Here is a 19,667-nt window from a genome sequence, read left to right as displayed (position 1 = left end):
TGTACAGCACTGTTTCCTTTTAAACAGCAATCACCCTTCTACATATTGCCACAAGTGTAGGCCATTTACTTACCTAATTAAGCCTGACTGGAATACTCCTAGGATGTTGCTAGGACATTGCTAAGTGAGGCCAAGTTATTTATCACCTTTACCATCACAGGAGTGAGTTCTCAAATGCTAAACTCAGAGCGACTGCAAAAAGGGAAAGAAAGGGCATGCGAGGGGATTTGAATCAGAGTTAATGGTGGAGGCGAGTAGTAATTATTACTCCTCACATGGCAACGTCCAGGAAGGAGTCCAGTCAGGCTTCATGAAGTACGTAAATGGCCTACAACTATAGCAAGAGCATTATTCAACTTCAGTCAAAGCTGCAGTTTGTTTTTATTTATAGACCCCCTTTATCTGCATAGGCAGTTTTTTGGTAAAATGGAGCTAAACCTCTAATTAGCTACTAATGCCATCTTCGTTCAAGTGTGGTAAACGAAAGGTCACTTACTTTACCTTAATCAGAGTTCTGATTAATACTCTGCAAAATCTAGAAAACGTCTCACATGTTCAGTGTGGGTGTATTTCCTGAACCCTGTGCTGTGTAGCTTCCTCCCTGTCATATTCAAGCTTCCAAATTACGTCTATACAATTTGTGTTGTCAGCACTAAAAAAATTCTTATATTTTTTTAAATGGCAATTTTTTTTCTCCTCTTTATCATTAAGTCATGAGTCCAACTGTATAAAAGCCTCTGCCCCTTTAAATGTAGCAATCTCCTCAATGCCGCCTTTCCTGACAAACTAAAAAGAAAATAACTTTTCCAAATTTAGCAAAAAAAAAAAAAACAAAAAAACAGCACTGATTAAATACCACCAAAAGAAAGCTCCATTTGTGGGAAGAAAATTATAAAAAATTATTTTGGGTACAGCATTGCATGACCGCCCAATTGTCATTCAAAGTTTAACAGCGCTGAAAGCTGAAAATTGGCCTGGGCAGGAAGGGGGTGAAAGTGCCCAGTATTGAGGTGGTTAAAGAGCATTATTTATTTAGCAGGAGAGATATTTTTTGATTCACAAATCTTGCAGCATTTTGTTTTACATTGTGCTTCCACTTTAATGCAGAACTAAAAAGTTTCTTTTTTTTTTGCAAACACTATAAAAGTTACATCAAAATGGTGCATGCATTGCACACTTGCATCTCTGTTGATTTCTCAATATGTAGGTTTGAGCTGTGCAAGCTTCACAACTCAGAGGTAATAGGCTTTCCACACTTCCCTCTACTTATGCCGTTATTTTCCTTGAGCATATCACTACACAGAGCAAAGTGGCCTCTATCAGTCCTGCCTTATGTTTTCATATGATTGACGGTAGCATTTAGTAAGGCTAGGTTCACACATGTCCAGGGTAGATTTCCCCTCAGTTTTCACTGCAAATTTTCAAAGCAGCTGTTCAGCTGCGATTCAGAAGTGGTTCAGATATGAATATTTGGAGCCAGCAGGCACCGGTGCCTTTAACATTAGCTTGTTCTTCGGTACTAGGGTGATTGTCACCCTAGACGCAGCCAAAGCCTTCGACTCGGTTTAGTGGAAGTATCTTTGGCAATGTCTACAGTGTTTTGGTTTTGGGCCCCGCTTTATGAAATGGATCACGCTTCTATACCAGAACCCCTGTGCTCGAGTAGTGGCCAACGGATGGGTGTCCGATCCATACCCCCTTACTAGGGGGACGCAGCAGGGTTGCCCAATCTCGCCGTTACTGTATGCCCTTGCAGTAGAACCCCTGGCTATGGCCATTAGAGCACATCCTGACATTCAGGGTCTTCTTTCTGGTGCGCATGTGGATAAGGTCGGTCTGTATGCGGACGACATGGCTTTGTACCTTGCTGACGCTGGCCCGTCCTTGTCCACGGCTCTCGCACTTATTGAACGTTTCGGCACCTTCTCGGGTCTCACGATTAATTGGGACAAATCCCAGATTCTCCCTATTGATCCGTTTCCACCCGATGCAGCCCTGCCGCTGCAAAGGGTGGACTGCTTTAAATATCTAGGAGTACTAGTTACTCGCTCCCCATTGGAATATATCTCCCTTAACATAGAGCCCCTATTTGATTTAATTAAACTTAAAACCCAAGCCTGGGTGAGACTTCCGCTGGGGGTGGCAGGACGTGTGGCCCTTATCAAGATGATTCTACTTCCCAAAATTCTATACATGCTTTGGCATTCCCCTGTTTATATCCCATTTCGGTATTTTGTAGTAATGGACAGACTACTTAAGACGTTTGAGTGGGGGTATTCCCGTCATAAAATTGCGTGGCATCACACCCAAAAACCTGCAAAGTTGGGGGGCTTAGCTGTCCCGGACTTTGGTGTATATTACCTTGGGCCCAGCTTTCGCACATATACCATGTGAACAACTCAGACCGTGACCGGTACATCTCTCTGGCATATCATCGGCTGGGTACCCGTTTTCCTCACCCATTCTGTGATATTCTGCGCGGGGCGTTGGGCCTCCCTGGCCCTTCGCTGCACTGCAGCACCTCGGCCCATTTTCGGAAAGTATGGGATGTCGCGCTCACTAAGACTGCTAGCCCAACCATACATGTCTCAACCCCCCTTTGGTATAACAGACACGTGTCGGAATTGTTACAGATCACTGACCCCAGTGTGTGGATGGACCATGGCATTTACTACCTCTCCCATGTGCTCCGAGATGGTGTAATCAAATCATTCGTGCAGCTGCGCGAGGAATTCTCCTTGCCCCTCACTATGCAATTTTGTTATATGCAGCTGAAACATGCCCTTCGTGCTCAATTCCCCACAGGTATCCCTTCCCTCCCTTCCCCGGACGTACTTGAGATTATTGGGGGCCAGGAGTCAAGCAAACTTATTACTATTTTCTATGACACTCTCATTGGGGGAACTGCCTCTCGCCTGGCTTATGGCCTTCGAGATGCTTGGGTGGCTGACTCGGGTGACATGGACGATGAGGAATGGAGCGATGCTCTGGAAGGTTGTACCCTGGTCTCCCCCAAGGTGGCTGACAGACTCACGCAGGTGTGCATCATTCACAGAGCATACTTATCCCTAGATAGACTGGCTAAATTTGACTCCTCCCGAAACCCCACGTGCCCCCGGTGCCTGCTCGAGGTTGGCACGTTTAGCCACTTATTGTGGCAGTGTCCCTGTATGGGACGTGGTTTCTGGGAGCAAGTGGTAAAATTTCTCCATGACCAGATGGGTACCCCTGTGACCTTAGACCCTAAGATTTGCTTGTTGGGCATACTTCCTGACAGGGATCTGGACAAATATACGATTAAATTCCTACAAGAGACATTGTTCTGCGCTCGCAAACTGATTGCCCGGGTGTGGATTCAACCGTCCCCCCATACACTCGCCCTATGGATCACGGAGGTTAATAGCTCTCTCCCTTACAAGAAGATTATATATATGCATAGACCGTGCCCGGCCCGGTATCACAAGATTTGGGATAGGTCGCTTCAGACCAACTCCACCTGTGATTCCTCTCCATCTCCACCATGAGCTGTTGCGCTCAGCACTACCTTGTAGGCCGACCCCTAGCTGTGTTAATCTCGTGCCCCAGCACGGCTAATGTTTCCTCTACTTCTTATAATTTGGTTCTCCTTGTATGCACTTTGACCGATATGCTGATTTGTCTAACAGATGTAGCTTCTGTGTATATCATTCTCCCTTGTTGCAATTGTTTTTTATGTATACTCCACAGGTTAATTTTATGACTCTATAACGCACTGTTTACGTTCATTGTGACTATGCATTAGTACTTGTTTTTTGTATCATGCCTTGCTATTCCTATGTTTTCTTGTGTGCATAACTCAAATGCTTGTTTTGCAAAAAAAAAAAAAAAACAACATTTGCTTGTTTCTAACCACTTGCTTACTAGGCACAAATACCCCCTTCTGCCCAGGACAATTTTCAGCTTTAAGCGTTGTCACACTTTGAATAAAAATTGCGCGGTCATGCTACACTGTACCCATATGACATTTTATATATTTTCACACAAATAGAACTTTCTTTTGGTGTCATTTAATCAACTCTGGGTTTTTTATTTTTTGCAAAACAAAAAAAAAAAAACAAAAACACAGCTCCTCTCTTTCCTGACTATTGGGTTATACTACCCCCTAGAGGAGTAGGACACTAGGCAGAAAAAAAAACTTCTGGCTACACCCATGGGCAGTCCCAGGGGGATATACTCCCTCTCCCTGCTATAGTCACTCAGTTTTGTTACAAGTAGTGTCAGGAGAATTATAACTCCACAGAGGGGTGGATGTATTCATCAATGAACATCAGAGAAATTGATGTTACGGTAAGTTAAAAAAAAAAAAAGGGATTTTTTTTTTCTTACCGTAAAATCCTTTTCTCTGATGTTAATTGACGGACACAGCTTCATATCTTCATTGACCAATGGGTTATGCTGCTCTTCCAAGGAGTAGGACACTAGGCGGGAAATAGAATTTTTATAAGAACCTACCGTAAAATTATTTTTCGAAAGTCCTCTGACAATCGCAGCCCGTTCAGTATGCCTTCACCATTGGGTAATGCGCCCTCTGCGCAGGAGCAGGCTAGGTAGTGAAAACTTGACAAAAAAAAAAAAAAGAGTTAAAACATGACAAACCTCTAGGGGGCTGTCCCTCTCGACATTACCCTTCAGCTAATCAGTGCTGCTCTTCAGTTTCGTAGCAAGCAGTATAGGAAGACAACGAGGGGCGGGGGCTGCGACTGTCAGAGGACACAGAGAAAATAATTTTATGGTAAATTCTTACAAAAATTCTATTTTCTCTTGCGTCCTCTGACAGTTGCAGCCCGTTCAGTATGCCTTCACCATTGGGATGGAAGTGGACAACCCTTTTCAAGGTTCCTCCATGAGCACAAAGAGTCTGACCTCCTAAAAGTCTCTGTAGAAGCCAGAAACACCCTAATTCCCCAGACCACATCCGAGGCATGCAAGGCAATTTTCTTCTGATGTTTAGGCCTGGGACACAGGTAAGGCAACACAATGTCTTCACTCAAATGAAAGTCAAAGACTACCTTAGGAAGCAATGATGGACAGGGACAAAGTACCAGCATATCCTTGTGAATCACCAGATAAGGTGAATGACAGGATAACGCCGCCAGTTCTGACACCCTGCATACAGAGGTGATAGCCGCCAAAAAGGCCACCTTCTGGGACAGCGTAAGCAGGGGAATCTCCCGAATATTTTCAAAGGGAGGCTTCTGTAGAGCTGAAAGCACCAGGTTAAGATCCCAAGGCGGCTACGGAGCCCGCACTGAAGGAACCAAATGCCGGACACCCTGAAGAAAAGTAGGCACCAGAGAGTGTGTGGCCAAAGGTCGTTGGAAATAGACCACCAAGGCAGATACCTGGCCCTTGATGGTACTCAAGGCCAATTTCTGTTCAAACCCCATTGAAGGAAGGGTAAGATCCGAGCCACCGAGAAGGAGTGAGGATGCACCCCAAAAGACTAACACACCACGCAACGTATATCTTCCAAGTACAATGGTAGATCTTCCTCAAAGTAGATTTCCTAGCTTTTAACAACGTAGGAATCATAGACTCGGACAAAACCTCTAACCTTTAGCACCTGGCAAAAGAAAAAGAATTGGCAGCACTCCAGGTTGAGTCAAAATCCAGGTTTATTGACTGGACATCCAAATATGACAATCGTGACAAGGTAGACGCGTTTCACACACTGACTGTGTGCTTAATCATTGGTAATGATTAAGCACACAGTCAGTGTGTGAAACGCGTCTACCTTGTCACGATTGTCATATTTGGATGTCGAGTCAATAAACCTGGATTTTGACTCAACCTGGAGTGCTGCCAATTCTTTTTCTTTTATCAAGTTTTCACGGAGGCGAGCCGGGGCATGCACCTGTGTGAGTCATCAGGCAATTACACCACCTTGAGCAGTGACTCCTTGTCTGTTCTTTAGCACCTGGCGTTCAACAGTCAAGCTGTCAAAGCCAGCTACTGTAAAGCAGGATGGAAGATCGGTCCTTGGGACTGCAGATCCTTCCTGAGAGGAAGTTTCCAAGGAACCTGAGCGACCTGCCATACCAGATCGGCCAGTCCGGGGCCACTAAGATGCCTCGATCCTGCGTAGGAGTCTGTGCAGAAACTTGAGAGAAGGGGAAGGCATATATCAGACGATACTGACCCCCACGGGCCACCAGCGGATCTGTGGCATCTGCCAGTGGATCCCTTGATCGAGCCACAAACCTCTGCACCTTTCTGTTAAGCCAAGACGCCAACAGATCCACCTCGAGACTGCCCCACCAGAGACACAGCTGATGAAACCACTCGTATGGAACTGTGCAAACAGAACCGCCTCAAAGATAGATACCATCAGGCCCAGCACTCGTATGCAAGTCCAGAGGGATGACCATCTGTTGGACAGCAGGAGACAAATTGTAGCTTGCAATTTTTGGAGTTTGTTCAGAGGAAGGAGCACTCTGGCTATGGCCGAGTCCAGAGTCAGGCCCAAATAGTCCAGCTTTGTGGACAGAAAATTCAGAATCCACTCGAACTCCCGCAGAGTTTGTATTGTGTTCTCCACCAGAGCAGAGACCCAGCCCGCAGAAGTCCAAGTAGCCCAGTACCGAAATCCCCCATTGGTGTAGCAAAGCAAGCTCCGGGACCAACACTTTTGTGAAAACCCAAGGAGCAGATGTGAGACTAAAGGGTAATGCCACAAACTGATAAGGCGCCTCTCCCACAGCAAAGCGGAGAAAGCGCTGGTGACTGTCACATATTGGAATGTGAAGATAGGCATCCTCGATATCTATAGAGACGAGGAAATCCCCCTGACGGAGGGATGCCACCACCGTTCGATAGGTCTCCATTCTGAACTTCTGTACCCACACAAAGCAGTTTAGCGCCTTGAGGTCCAGGATTGGATGCACCTTGCCTTCCTTCCTGTGGACTGCGAACAGGTTTGAGTAAAAATCCTGAAAACTTTTCAAAGTCGGAACCCGGACAATCACCCTTTGAAGGAACAGGTTTTGTACTGCCCCAAACAGACCCTGTAACCGGTCTGGGGACAATCGCAGGTTGGAAGGAAAGAACCTTGCCGGGGGACAAGAGTAGAACTCGATCTTGTAGCCGGGTTGATGGACTTTGTGGACCCACTTTTCTTGTACCAGGAAAGTCCACGAGTCCAGAAACCAGCAAAGACATCCCCCCACCCCTGATACGGGTGAGGGTGCACCTTTATGCTGAAAGAGCCTTGTCCGCGGGTCTGGAAAAGCCCGCTCTCAGCTTGCCACACCAGGTTCATTTGGATCCGCCAGAGGTGGTCCTAAAAGGCTTCAAGCCCTGGTTAGTCTCCCCTGATGGGATGAAAAAACTTGAGCCGAGAAGGAAGGTCCACGTCTACGATGAGGTTCCTTGCCCTTAGTAGCCTGCGGAAGAAAGGTACTCTTCCCCCCTGTGAGACCTTTAATGATGTCATCCAGGGTAGCTCCAAACAGGCGATCTCTTCGAAAGGGAAGATCAGTGAAGGCCTTTTTAGAAGTCTGATCCACAGACCAGCATTCAAGCCAAAAAACATGCCGCGGAGCTGGCCAGACTAGGGTGACCACTGGATCTAGATTATCCAGCCCGTCGCCCAGTCTGGCAGTTGATAGTAAATCTCACAGGAAAAATCCAGGAGGAAAAAAAATTTCTATCTAAAAAATGTTGCCAGGATCAAGGATTCCAGCAAGGAACTAGGTCCTTACTCCTGACTAGGCAGAAAAAAAACTGAGTAACTTTAGCAAGGCGAGGGAGTATACCTCCTGGGACTGCCCATGGGTGCAGCCAGAAATGTTTTCTACCTAGTGTCCTACTTCTGTAGGGGGCAGTATAACCCAATGGTCAAGAATGACAATAATTTTTCTCCTTCATTGATGTGCATTGATAGGTGGCACTGATGGGCAATGATTAGCAGTACAGATGGGTACTAATTAGCAGCACTGGTGGTCACTGTGTGGGACTGATGTCCCTCTTACAGAAGCATGTAATAGGCTTTATGCATTTCTCCTCGCGCTGTTAGCATGGGGAAAAAAAAATAAAAAATAGCCGATGTCCGGCTTCTGTTTACATCATGTGATCAGCTGTCATTGGCTGACAGCAGATCATGTGGTAAAGGGCCATGATCCCAAGGACTCCCCCATCCCAAAGCAACTTGTCCCCATGATGATAGGGACAAGGGCTTCTTCCCCAACACAACCCTGGCTGGCTGGTGGTTGTGGGGGTCTGCGGGCAGGGGGCTTATCGGAATCTGAAAACCCCCTTTAACAAGGGGGCCTCCCAGATTCCGCCCTCCCCATGTGAATAAGGGGTACATTATACCCCTTATTCACCAAAAAAGTAAAAGTAATACAAAAATATTAAATATTTGAAAATAAATATATTTGTTTTTTTAAAATAAAAACCGTTTTTGACCATCTTTTCATAAAAAAACAAAAAAAAACAAAAAACAAACAATCAATGTCCCCCAGGGTAGACTCATCGTCAATCACAGCGGCTGACTCGGGGGGGTTTAAGCTTTAAGCCCTGCTCGCGCTGAAGGCTCCCGACATCTGCCTGCTTCACTGTCTAACAGTTCTTAAATAGGTAAGGGGCGGGGCCACACAGCGACATCACCTGGTAGCCCTGCTCTATCTGTTAAAGAGCAGGCAGACAACGGCAGACTTTGGCACACAGAAGTAAAGGGGGGGGGGGGGGTTTCATGGTTTTTGCTTTTTTTTAAAAAAAGTTAATTGTCAAAAACTGCTGTTTCTTTTTGGACACTTTTTGGAGAACGAGTAGTTCTCATTTACATGGGGCAGAATCTGGGGGACTTGGATTTGATAAAAACACAGTGGACCAACACCAGCAGATGACATGGCTCCCCAAATCATTACAGATTGTGGAAAATGTTGCATTTCATTTGGAAATCAAGGTCCCAGAGTCTGAATGAGTGAAGAGGCACAGAATCCAAGTTGCACGAGATCCAGTGTGAACTTTCCACAGTCAGTGAGGATTTGGGGAGCCATGTCATCTGCCAGTGTTGGTCCATTGTGTTTTATCAAGTTCAAAAGTGAGCACAACCATCTACCAGGAAATTCTAGAGCACTTCATGCTTCCCTGTGCTGACCAGCTTTTTGGAGATGCTGATTTCATTTTTCAGCTGGACTTGGCATCTGCCCACACTGCCAAAAGTACCAATACCTGGTTTAATTATCATGGTATCACTCTGCTTGATTTGCCAGCAAACTTGCCTGACATAAACCCTACTAGAGAATCTGTGGGGTATTGTCACGGAGAAAGATGAGACACACCAGACCCAACAATGTAGATGAGCGGAAAGCCACTATCAAAGAAACCTGGGCTTCAATAACACTGGAGCAGTGCCACAGGCTGATTGCCTCCATGCCACATTGATACTGCATTGATGCAGTAACTCGTACAAAAAGGAGCCCTGACCAAGTATTGAGTGCATACTATACTGTACATGGACATACTTTTCAGGAAGCCAATATTTCTGTTTTAAAAATCTTTTAATTTTTTTTTTATTATGCAATATTCTAATTTTCGAAAATACAGAATTTTGGGTTTTCACTACCTGTAAGCCCTAATCATCAAAATTAATTTTCACTATATATAATTAGCTTTTTGATATTCTAATATTAGAAGATGCACCTGTATATCTTAAAATTGATAAATCCTGATGTACTGACAACCTATCATTTCTTGAGGCCCAAAAATATCAGGACCGTACAGATATCCCCCAAATTAGCCCTTTTTGGAATATAGGCAGTCCAAGGTATTTAGCAAGAGGCATGGCAAGTTTTTGAAGTTGTAACTTTGTCATTTTTTGGATAGTTTTTTTTTTTTTTTTTTTTTTTTAAACATACTGTCTTCAGTGCAGTATAGCATCACCATGTAACGGGTGTGGCAGTGATCAGGGACACCGACTTGTGACAGTATGAAAAAAAAAAATTCCCATTTTTTCACAATATTTTATTTTATTTATTTATTTTTTTAAAACATACTGTGACCAGAGCAATATAATGTTACCATTGTAATACTGTACTACTCTTGGGAAGTGATCAGTACTTTTTGTAATTCATTTTGAATTAATTTTATTGCTACATGCAAGCATTTTATTGACTAAAATCGATTCCAGTTTGTTTTTTTGCGATTAGCCACAGCTGATCACATGGCAGAGATGGGCTGTGATTGACCCAGTCTGTACCATGTGATCACTGTGACCAATCACAGCTAGCAACACGATTATACACAATGGATGGCTTGAAAGGAAGTGTTCAATCATTTCCCTTTGGGAATAATAAAAGTATTCTGAATTTTAATATGATCTGCTGTGATTGGTTACAGTGCCCACAGGGTCACAGCAGCAGGCCAGTAAAGTGATAAGTCATCGCCTGTGTTTGGTGGATTACTATGAGAATAGTTGTATCCTGATTATGCAATTTTAGCACTTACCATGTACAAATGCAATAGATCAAACTTAAAAAAGGATAACTTGACTTTCATGGGGACACGCATTCCTAACCCACAGGAAAAAACACATTGCTCTTTAACAGATGCAGGGGCTGCTATCAATTCCTAAGGGCACCCCCACGCATTAGAAATTCAGGGCATTTTCATTTGCGCAAAACCGCATGATGCCGCAGTAACATGCGGTTCCACACGGCATGATTTTAGAAAAGGGTCTGGGACTTTTGTATTCAAGCTTCTCATAAGTATAGCAGCCCATTCACTAAATAGGCTGTGTACCTGTGATGTGCGCACACAATAGCATAAACCTAGGCTAAGAGTTAATCACTTCTTAAGGGATGCAGACACTTTCATCAGAACACAAAAGTATACCAGCTGATTAAAATTAATTAGTCACTCCCATTTCGAATCAGTATCCGCACGACATATTGGAACAAACCGCATAAACAGGAGGAATCTGCTACAAAGTTAGTAAAATCCTTGTAATGTATATTGATCAACCAAAGGGTTTTGTTTTTTTTTTTTTACACTTTAAAGTAATGGAACTTTATTTAATCTTTACAGAAATCTTAGACAGCGGGGATTGCAGTCTGATGAGTGAGACCAAAGCCATGAGCACTATATGCCAGACAAATGACAGAAAAGAAGCACTGTGCAGTTAGGTGCCATTTTAACTACTTACCTACTGAGAAGGTATGCAACACAAAGGAAAACAGAACACAATAAGATCCATGAATGACCAACAAATGCACTTCAGGCTATCTTGAAACAGTTTATATTTATTTAATTGTATATGGTTTCTCCTAACTCCCTGATACAATTGTATTACTGTTGCCTTGAAAGCTGTGATTGCAGAATTAGAAAAGACAAGTCTGAAGGAAAAGACTGCCATAAATGAAGCATACCTTTGCTGCAGCTCTTTCATAGAAGGAGTCAAATAGCTGGCAGTCACCAGGTTTACTTTCTCCTTGATGCATTTCCTTGCAACTATCGGATGTGCAGAATAGGGCAGTAAACTGAATGGCATGAAAGCAGATTGAAACAGAGAACAAAAATAAAAAGAAAAATAAAAATAAAAAGAAGCATCTTAATAAAACTTTGCTACATGTTATGTCTTCTCATGCTGCCTCAGCTAAGGTGTAACATAAAGTAAGTAAAATATACTGTATACACATCTTCATCTGCAACAAAGTCCCTACCAGCAAGAACTATCACAAGAAGAAAACAAAGCTTGATAAATCTCAACGTGGTGCCTGTGCCTACAGCACTTGCTCCCATTAAGATCTGAGCTGTGGAAGTTCAATAAGATAAAGCTCTATTTTCTGGTATTGCTGGCTGTAGCTCTAATCCTAAAAGTATGGGTGGAGTTACAGCTGAGCCCTGCACCCTCTCCATTCTGCAGTAATACACTTCTGCAAGTAATATATAGAAAATGTCCACTTGTGTTTTTAATGACTGTAGCTAGAGAAAAAGTAGAGTCATTCACAAAAACACAACCTGACAACAGCCAGGTACTATGCTTGTCTGAGACAGCCTAGTGTAGTAATTGGCTTTTGTGGTTGTCAGTGTTTTTGTGAAACCCCTTTTCTCCAGCTGCAATCTTTCACAACATAAGCTGACCGTTTCCACTTGTTGTGCCCTGAATAGCTGGCTGCAGATCTGGACTCCAAGTAAACGAAAACAAGATAGATAAGGAGACCACACTGCACAAGTGGTGCGGTAACTCAGAAATCCATTGGTTGAGCGAATCGGTTGATTTGTGTTTACAGATATCTAGGCAGGGGGGGCTGAGCTATTCCATTTCTGGATGATCCCCCTGCAGCTGCTTTTTGAGAAAAAGATGTGCTACATTGAGCACTTGCAAATGCATTATTAATTTTTGTTGTTTTTAGATCAACAAAAAACGTATTACAATATATGTGTCTTTGTGGTGCCCCTTATGGATTTAGATGGGGACAAGTACTGAGTGCCCTAGGGGTTTAACAAGTGTTATTTCCTTGTTAAATAGTTCTTTAAGCAAACCATTTTGGATAGTATTTTTGTTAATACATTATTCAGGTTTATTCTATTTTATTCTTCAACATTACCAATTAAATTGTCTTTGCCACATTTTGTTTTTTCACAATTATCTACACTAAGCTATTATGCCTTGGATGATGCTTGGGGTCTTTCAGATCAGAGTCTATAAAAAAGAACCGCTACTGCCCAGAGCACACCAATTCTTCCTTTTACCATCCCATACTTAAATAACATGGCTGACTGCTATGAGCAACAAATGTAACCCTTTCTGGAAACATTTTTATAAATAAGAGTGCAAAGTATTAGATACAAGGAGAAGAAAGATGTACCTGTGTTACTAAATCTCTTAGAAACTGTAGCAGACATCTATAGTATACAGAACACTGGGCTAAAATTTTTGGCCTTCCCTATGAACATTTCCTTGTTTTCTGTTATTTTGTTAGGAGCACTGGTCTTATAGTCTCTCGCTATCTCTCAATAGGACACAAATTAAAGTGGTTGTAAAGGCTGAAGGTTTTTTACCGTCCTAATACTTACCTGAGCCGATCTCGATCCAGAGATGTGCGCGAGACCTGAGGCTCTCCCTGGTTTTTCCCTCCTGATTGGCTGAGATGCAGCAGAGCCGGAGCGGGTGGGGTGGGCTGAGCGGCACTGTGTCTTATGGACACAGAGAGCTGGCTCGGGAACGAGCACGCACGAATGGCCCAAAAGCAAGTGGATTGCTTTATTACCACTCGGTGGGAGGTGCCCAGACCACTGGCGGGGACCCGAGAAGAGGAGGATCGGGGCTGCTCTGTGCAAAACCACTGCGACAATGTTACGACATGTTTGTAAAATAAACCTTATTAAACAAAATAAATAACAATCGCTTTAAAAGAAGGGTGTTCACAAAAGCAGGTCCTTCCTTATAAACAACAAGCTGATAGTAACCTGACAACAAGATCATGTTTCTTTACTAAAGAAGACAGCTTCTCTTCACTCTTCAGGACATCCATAGAAAGTGGTGTTGTGTTGTTGTACTTCTTTGCCAAGTGATCCACCTGATCTTTTATTATGGAAACTGATAGAAGAGGAAAAAAAGGATTCCAGAAAATGAAAATGTGTCCATCATAATCAAAATACACTGCGGTGTATGGTTGTGCAGTAAATTGGCAACACATAGCTAGTAAAATGTAAACATTTCTGCCACATATTGCATGATGCTATGCTTAAAAAATAAAAAAATACTAAAATTGACCTATTGCAAAAAACACCTCCATCTCTTTTTTAAATTCATAATAAGCCTCTCCCAAACAAATTTACTTGAGTAATAGAAAGCATGAAATATTTACCTTGAAATTCTGAATCAGTAGTTTTACAAGCAAATGTATGTGTAGTATTTCATGCCTTCTATTACCAGTCATGACATTAAGAAGCCGGCGTGGACACGGTTGGTCTGGACCCTAATGCTGGCCAGTAACATGACCAAAAACCTCATAAAATGGTTGTGTGACAACAGCTTAGGGGGTCTGTCATTCAGAAAAAGGTGGCATCCTCCTCTCCAACAGAGATCATTTAAGAGAGACCCTGTCAACAAGATAACCCACATTGGGAGGGGGGTATAGAAAAGAAAAGGGAAGGGGGGTAAACTTTAATCCAAATCATATTGTACTTGATATATCTTAAAGCATCCTTTTCCTTTGGACCGATGAAAATTTTCATAATTAGATATTCTTAGGGACAATTAAATCAAAGAAGACGTATCAGTGCAGTAAACCACACGTGTACAGATTCATTTGCATAGTGGAAGAGGGAGGAGACATCTTTCAGGACAAAATACATACATATAAACACATGGTCTGGTATAACACATGACAAAGTCCAAGTACTGTTACATGAAGGGTCCTTGCATAGCCCTGGGCAAGTTTCAACTTTTTTGGATTCAAAATCATCATACTGGAACTTTTGGGTGCAGCTGTGGCGCATAGTGAGAGCATGAGGTACACGTGTTAGCACCTAATAAGTGTGAACACCTAGCGTTGACGAGCATTAATAAAACCTGTTATTTTCATGGTTCTGGCAAAGCACAGAATTTCTTTAGAGGAAGAGATACAAGCATTTCAATTAACTACAAGAAGGATCACATATTATCACCTGCAGTTATCTCAACATTAGGATCTCTTGTGAGATAGCTTATAACCGGTCCAGAAACATAACCAGATCCGAGCACCAGTATCCTTTTCTTGGTTCCCATTGTCATCAGTTGAGCATATTCTCTGTGGTTGAGACAAAATTGTTTTACATTTTTATTCTTTCATGTGCAAAGAAAAAAAAAAAAAAAAAAAAGAAGAAGAAGACTATAAGACTTGGACTGAATTCCCACATGGTGCAGTGACAAGCATTTTACTACTCTGTAAAACGCCTGTCACTTCAAGAACACAAAAAAAAACAAAAATTGTTTTCTATGTGTTCCATGCACACTGCAACACAGCCTGGTGAGATAAAATGGAGACATGCTGCATTTTATCACAGTGCACTGTAAAGAACTACATGGACCTATATAGCAGCATAGTGCTATTGTACAGTGACGTAAAAAAAAGTCTGTGGAAAAGAAATTAAAATAATAGGGAGCGCTGTGATGCACTGATTCACACCACACTATCCCCTACCGCAGTCCCCTAGCAATTCGGCAGCTGTCTGTGCTAGTGTGAATTCGCCCCCTAAAACTAGATAGATTGTCCTGCTCATCTCGGGAGATGTAGTATAATATTTAATATATTTTTAGATCATATTTATATGTTGATATTTCCAAAGCCAACAGTTATGCCAGTTTAAGAAATTTATTAGAGCAAGCAGAGGTAGAGGCTAAAATGGCAAGGACAAAAATCAATAGTTAAAGTGGCAAGGCCAACAAAAAGCATTGACTGATGTCCCCATCTTTTCAGTGCACATATGTTTATGTTCAGCCACTGAGTATATGTTTTATACAACTATCAAGATCATTTCTTTAAATCTCTGTATATCTGATAGCTTCAATACAATTCTATCTACATCTTGTTAACAGCAGTATCTCTACGACATTATTTTGCCTTTATCAAATCCCTAATATCAATGTCATTTATCTAGGTAACACCACACAAAGTAACAACTGTTCAAGTTTAACGTCATTAGGAGGCATTATAAAAAAAAAAAAAAAATACTATATAGAATATATGTCTTTAGGATTTGAACTAGGTAACCATAGAAACTAACTGAAAGAATATTTAAACTAAAAACATTAAGCAGGAGGTTGTCTTAATTGAAAATCTCATGTATTGGTCCAATGACAAAATGACTGAAAAAAGGAAAAAATAGTGGATTTTTTTTAAGTACGCTTTCTGGGCTTTTTATATAAAGTTTAGATACGACATTAACTTTTGCTGTGACTTTAAAGTGGACCTGAATTTAAAAAGTAGACTTATGTTATAGAGAACATTTAGAAGTATTATTCATGCCCAAGCAGTACCTAAAAAAAAAAAAAAAAAAAAAAGGAATTTTTGTAAAATCTTACCGTAAAATTCCTTTCTCTGAGTCCTCCGACAGTCGCCGCTCACTCATACAGTCTTCACCAATTGGGTATTGACTTCCTCTCCGCAGGAGTAGCTAGGCATAAGACTTGTTAAGAACAAAGTATTTACATAGTCACACCCATGGGGGCTGTCCCACTGGTCCAATACCCCCCTGCAATAGCCATCCCAACTCCGTTTGGTAGCAAGCAGTTAAGTGTACAAGAACGCCAAAAAGAGGGGCGGGGGCGGCGACTGTCGGAGGACTCAGAGAAAGGAATTTTAGGGTAAGATTTTACAAAAATTCGGTTTTCTCTTACGTCCTCCGACAGTCGCCGCCCACTCATACAGTTTTCACCAATGGGGATGTCCCAAAGCAGTTTAGACATGAGGGGTGGGAAACGCAACCGCCAGAAAGGCAACGCAGTACCCACATCAGAGAAAGGAACCTTACATGAACAGCAAGGGAACCTCCTGGGCAACAAAAAAAGCTCAACAGGAGCAACAACCAAGGGGGAAAACAAACCCAACAGCAAGGGACCCGCAAAAAAACAGGGTCCCCTACGGCACTGCCGCACAGAGAACTTTGTGGCCAAAGGAGGCATGAGCTGATGCCAGAACATCAATTTTGTAGAACTTGGAAAAAGTGTGCACTGACGACCAAGTCGCAGCCTTGCACACCTGGGCCACCGAAGCCTAATGCTGGAGGGCCCAGGACATACTCACCACCCTGGTAGAGTGCGCCTTGACAGGGAAGGGCGGTACCCGTTCCTTCAAAGAATAGGCCTGGAAGGGCGGTACCTGTTCCTTCAAAGAATAGGTCTGGAAGGGGGGTACCTGTTCCTTCAAAGAATAGGCCTGAACAATTGTTTGTCTGATCCATTTTGAAATGGTCGCCGCAGACGCAGCCATGCCCTTCCGAGGTCCCTCAGGAAGGACAAAAAGAGAATCCGATTTCCGAAAGGATTCGGTCGATGACAGGTAAACCCTGATCGCCCTGACAACATCCAACGAATGCAAGGCAATCTCCTTAGGATGCTTAGGATTCGCACAGAGCGAAGGTAAAACAATGTCCTCATTAAGGTGAAAATCCAAAACCACCTTTGGAAGAAAGGACGGGTTAGGTCGCAAGACCACCTTATCCCTATGAACCACCAGGTAAGGGGAGCGGCAGGACAACGCCGCCAATGCCGACACTCTGCGAGCCGAAGTGATCGCCACCAGAAAGGCAACCTTCTTAGACAGCAGAGGTAACTAATTAGATGCCACAGGGCGCTGAAAAAGAACAGCCAGTGCAAATAACTGGCCCTTAATCGTGGCCAACGCAAGTCGCTGGTCCACACCAGACTGAAGGAAAGCCAGCACTCTCGCCACCGAGTAAGAATGAGGAGAGAAGCCCCCGGACACCAGGCAAAATAAGCTTTCCATGTATGGTAATAAATCTTACCAGACGAGGCTTTTCTAGCCTTGGAGTAAAGTAGGAATGACCTCCGAGGAAAGACCCTTGTCTGTCAGGACCTGGCTTTCAACAGCCATGCCGTTAAAGCCAGCGACTGTAAAGCAGGATGGAAGATCGGCCCCTGAGACAGTAGATCTTCTCACATTGGCAGCCGCCACGGAGGCTCGACAGCCAGGGGAACGATGTCCGCGTACCAGGACCGGCGCCACCAGAATCACCACTGTCGGTTCCGAGGCCAACCTGTGAAGGACCCTGGACAACAACTGAATCGGAGGAAAGGCATATATCAGACGATACTGATGCCAAGGCACCACCAGCGCATCCGCGGCGTCTGCCAGAGGATCGCGCGTTCTTGCCACGAACCTTTCCACATTGTTGTTCAGCCGAGACGCGAACAGATCCACATCAGGGGATCCCCATCTCGCACACAGCATGTGAAACACCTCCGGGTGCAGGTACCATTCCCCCTGGTCCAGGGTCTGGTGGCTCAGATAATCGGCCTGCCAATTCTCTACACCCGGAATGTGAACTGCCAATATCGCCGGGACTGGACGATTCTCGGCCCAAGACAGAATACTGGTCACCTCCTGGGCCGCCCGGGCACTCCTGTTGCCCCCTTGGTGGTTGATGTAAGCCACCGCAGTGGCATTGTCCGTCTGCACTCGTACAGATTGGCCCTGAAGACGATCCGACCAGTGGAGCAGGCACAGCCTGATCGCTCTTAATTCCAAAATGTTTATCGGAAGGGAGGATTCCTCCTCCAGCCAAGTGCCCTGGGCAGCCAGGTTGCCCAGGACACCACCCCAGCCCGACAGTCTGGCATCTGTGGTCATCACCGTCCACAGAATCGGCCGGAAGGATTTCCGTTCCGACACAGCCGGGGACAGAAGCCACCACAAGAGATCCATTCTGGTTTGGCGGCTCAGACACTCTCAGGTCCAAGGACTGAGGTAGTCTGTCCCACCTGGCCAGGATCTCCGCCTGGAGAGATCGTGTGTGAAACTGTGAAAATGGTATTGCCTCGAAGGCTGACACTATCAACCCCAGGGACCGCATACAGGTCCTGAGTGACGAGGATTCGTTGTCCCTGAGGGGCCTGACCTCGGACTGCAGGGTCCGGAGCTTGTCCTCTGGTAAGAACACCTTTGCTTGAGCAGAGTCCACAATCATTCCCAAATATGGGAGACGAACCGAAGGAGACAAGGTCGACTCCTGAACGTTGATGGTCCAACCAAACTCCTGGAGCGTCTGGACCGTAGTGGACAGATCGTGCAACAGGCTCTGACTGGCACTCGACCCTAACAGGAAATCGTCCAGATATCCCAAGACCGCAATGCCCTGTGCCCGCAACAGTCCCAGAACAGGCCCCAACACTTTGGTAAAGACCCTTGGTGCCGAAGCGAGACCAAAAGGTAACGCCACAAACTGATAATGATCCTCCGCAATAGCAAACCGGAGGTACCTCTGATGACCCTCGAAAATGGGGATGTGTAGATACGCATCCTTCAGGTCGATAGAGGCCAGGAATTCTCCCGGACTCAGGGAGGCCACCACCAAGCGGAGTGATTCCATGCGGAATTTCGAACGCACACGAAGCGGTTCAGAGGTTTTAAGTCCAGAATCGGACGCACTTTGCCCTCCTTTCTGGGCACAGTGAACAGATTCGAGTAAAACCCCCGAAACCTGTCCCGATGAGGCACCGGGACGATTACCCCCTGAGCGAGGAGATCCTGTACCGCTTGATGCAGGTCTTGTAACCACCCTGGGATCAAATGAAGATTTGAGGGAAAGAATCTGTCTGCCGGCCGTGAAAGAAATTCGATCTTGTACCCTGATCGAATGATTTCCTGAACCCACCTGTCCGGAACTCGGAGCAGTCAAGGTTGGAGGAAACCGCGCAAACGTCCCCCGACCCCTGAAATGGGTGAGGGCGCCCCTTCAGGCAGAGGCGGACTGAGCTGCCGCACCAGCTTGGCCGGATTTTTGTTTGCCAGCCCAGGGCTTTCTCTGGCCACCCTGGCCCTTGAAGGGTTTTCCCTTGTACTGTACCTTGAAGGCACGAAAGGACCCCTGATTAGGTTTAAAGGCAGGACCCCGCTTGCCGCGGAAAAACTTGCCCTTAGGATTCTGGAGCAGCAGAGTGCTCTTGCCCCCAGTGACTC

General features: G+C 44.4%; 1 protein-coding gene across 1 annotated transcript in view; it reads right to left on the bottom strand.

Moving 5' to 3' along the window:
* AASS (aminoadipate-semialdehyde synthase) overlaps positions 1-19,667 on the bottom strand; it is a 187,155-nt gene that overhangs the window by 112,199 nt on the left and 55,289 nt on the right. Inside the window, exons 13-15 of the mRNA XM_082256068.1 lie at positions 14,656-14,777; positions 13,453-13,582; positions 11,409-11,519 (exon numbers count right to left, since the gene is read on the bottom strand). Coding sequence (XP_082112194.1) covers positions 11,409-11,519; positions 13,453-13,582; positions 14,656-14,777 — 363 coding nt within the window. The remainder of the gene's footprint in view (positions 1-11,408; positions 11,520-13,452; positions 13,583-14,655; positions 14,778-19,667) is intronic.

This window comes from Pelophylax lessonae (assembly GCF_965119305.1).
Source record: "Pelophylax lessonae genome assembly, chromosome: 4".
Classification (NCBI taxonomy): Eukaryota; Metazoa; Chordata; class Amphibia; order Anura; family Ranidae; genus Pelophylax; species Pelophylax lessonae.
Note: the sequence above shows the minus strand (reverse complement) of the source record. Positions and strands in the feature narration are given on the sequence as shown.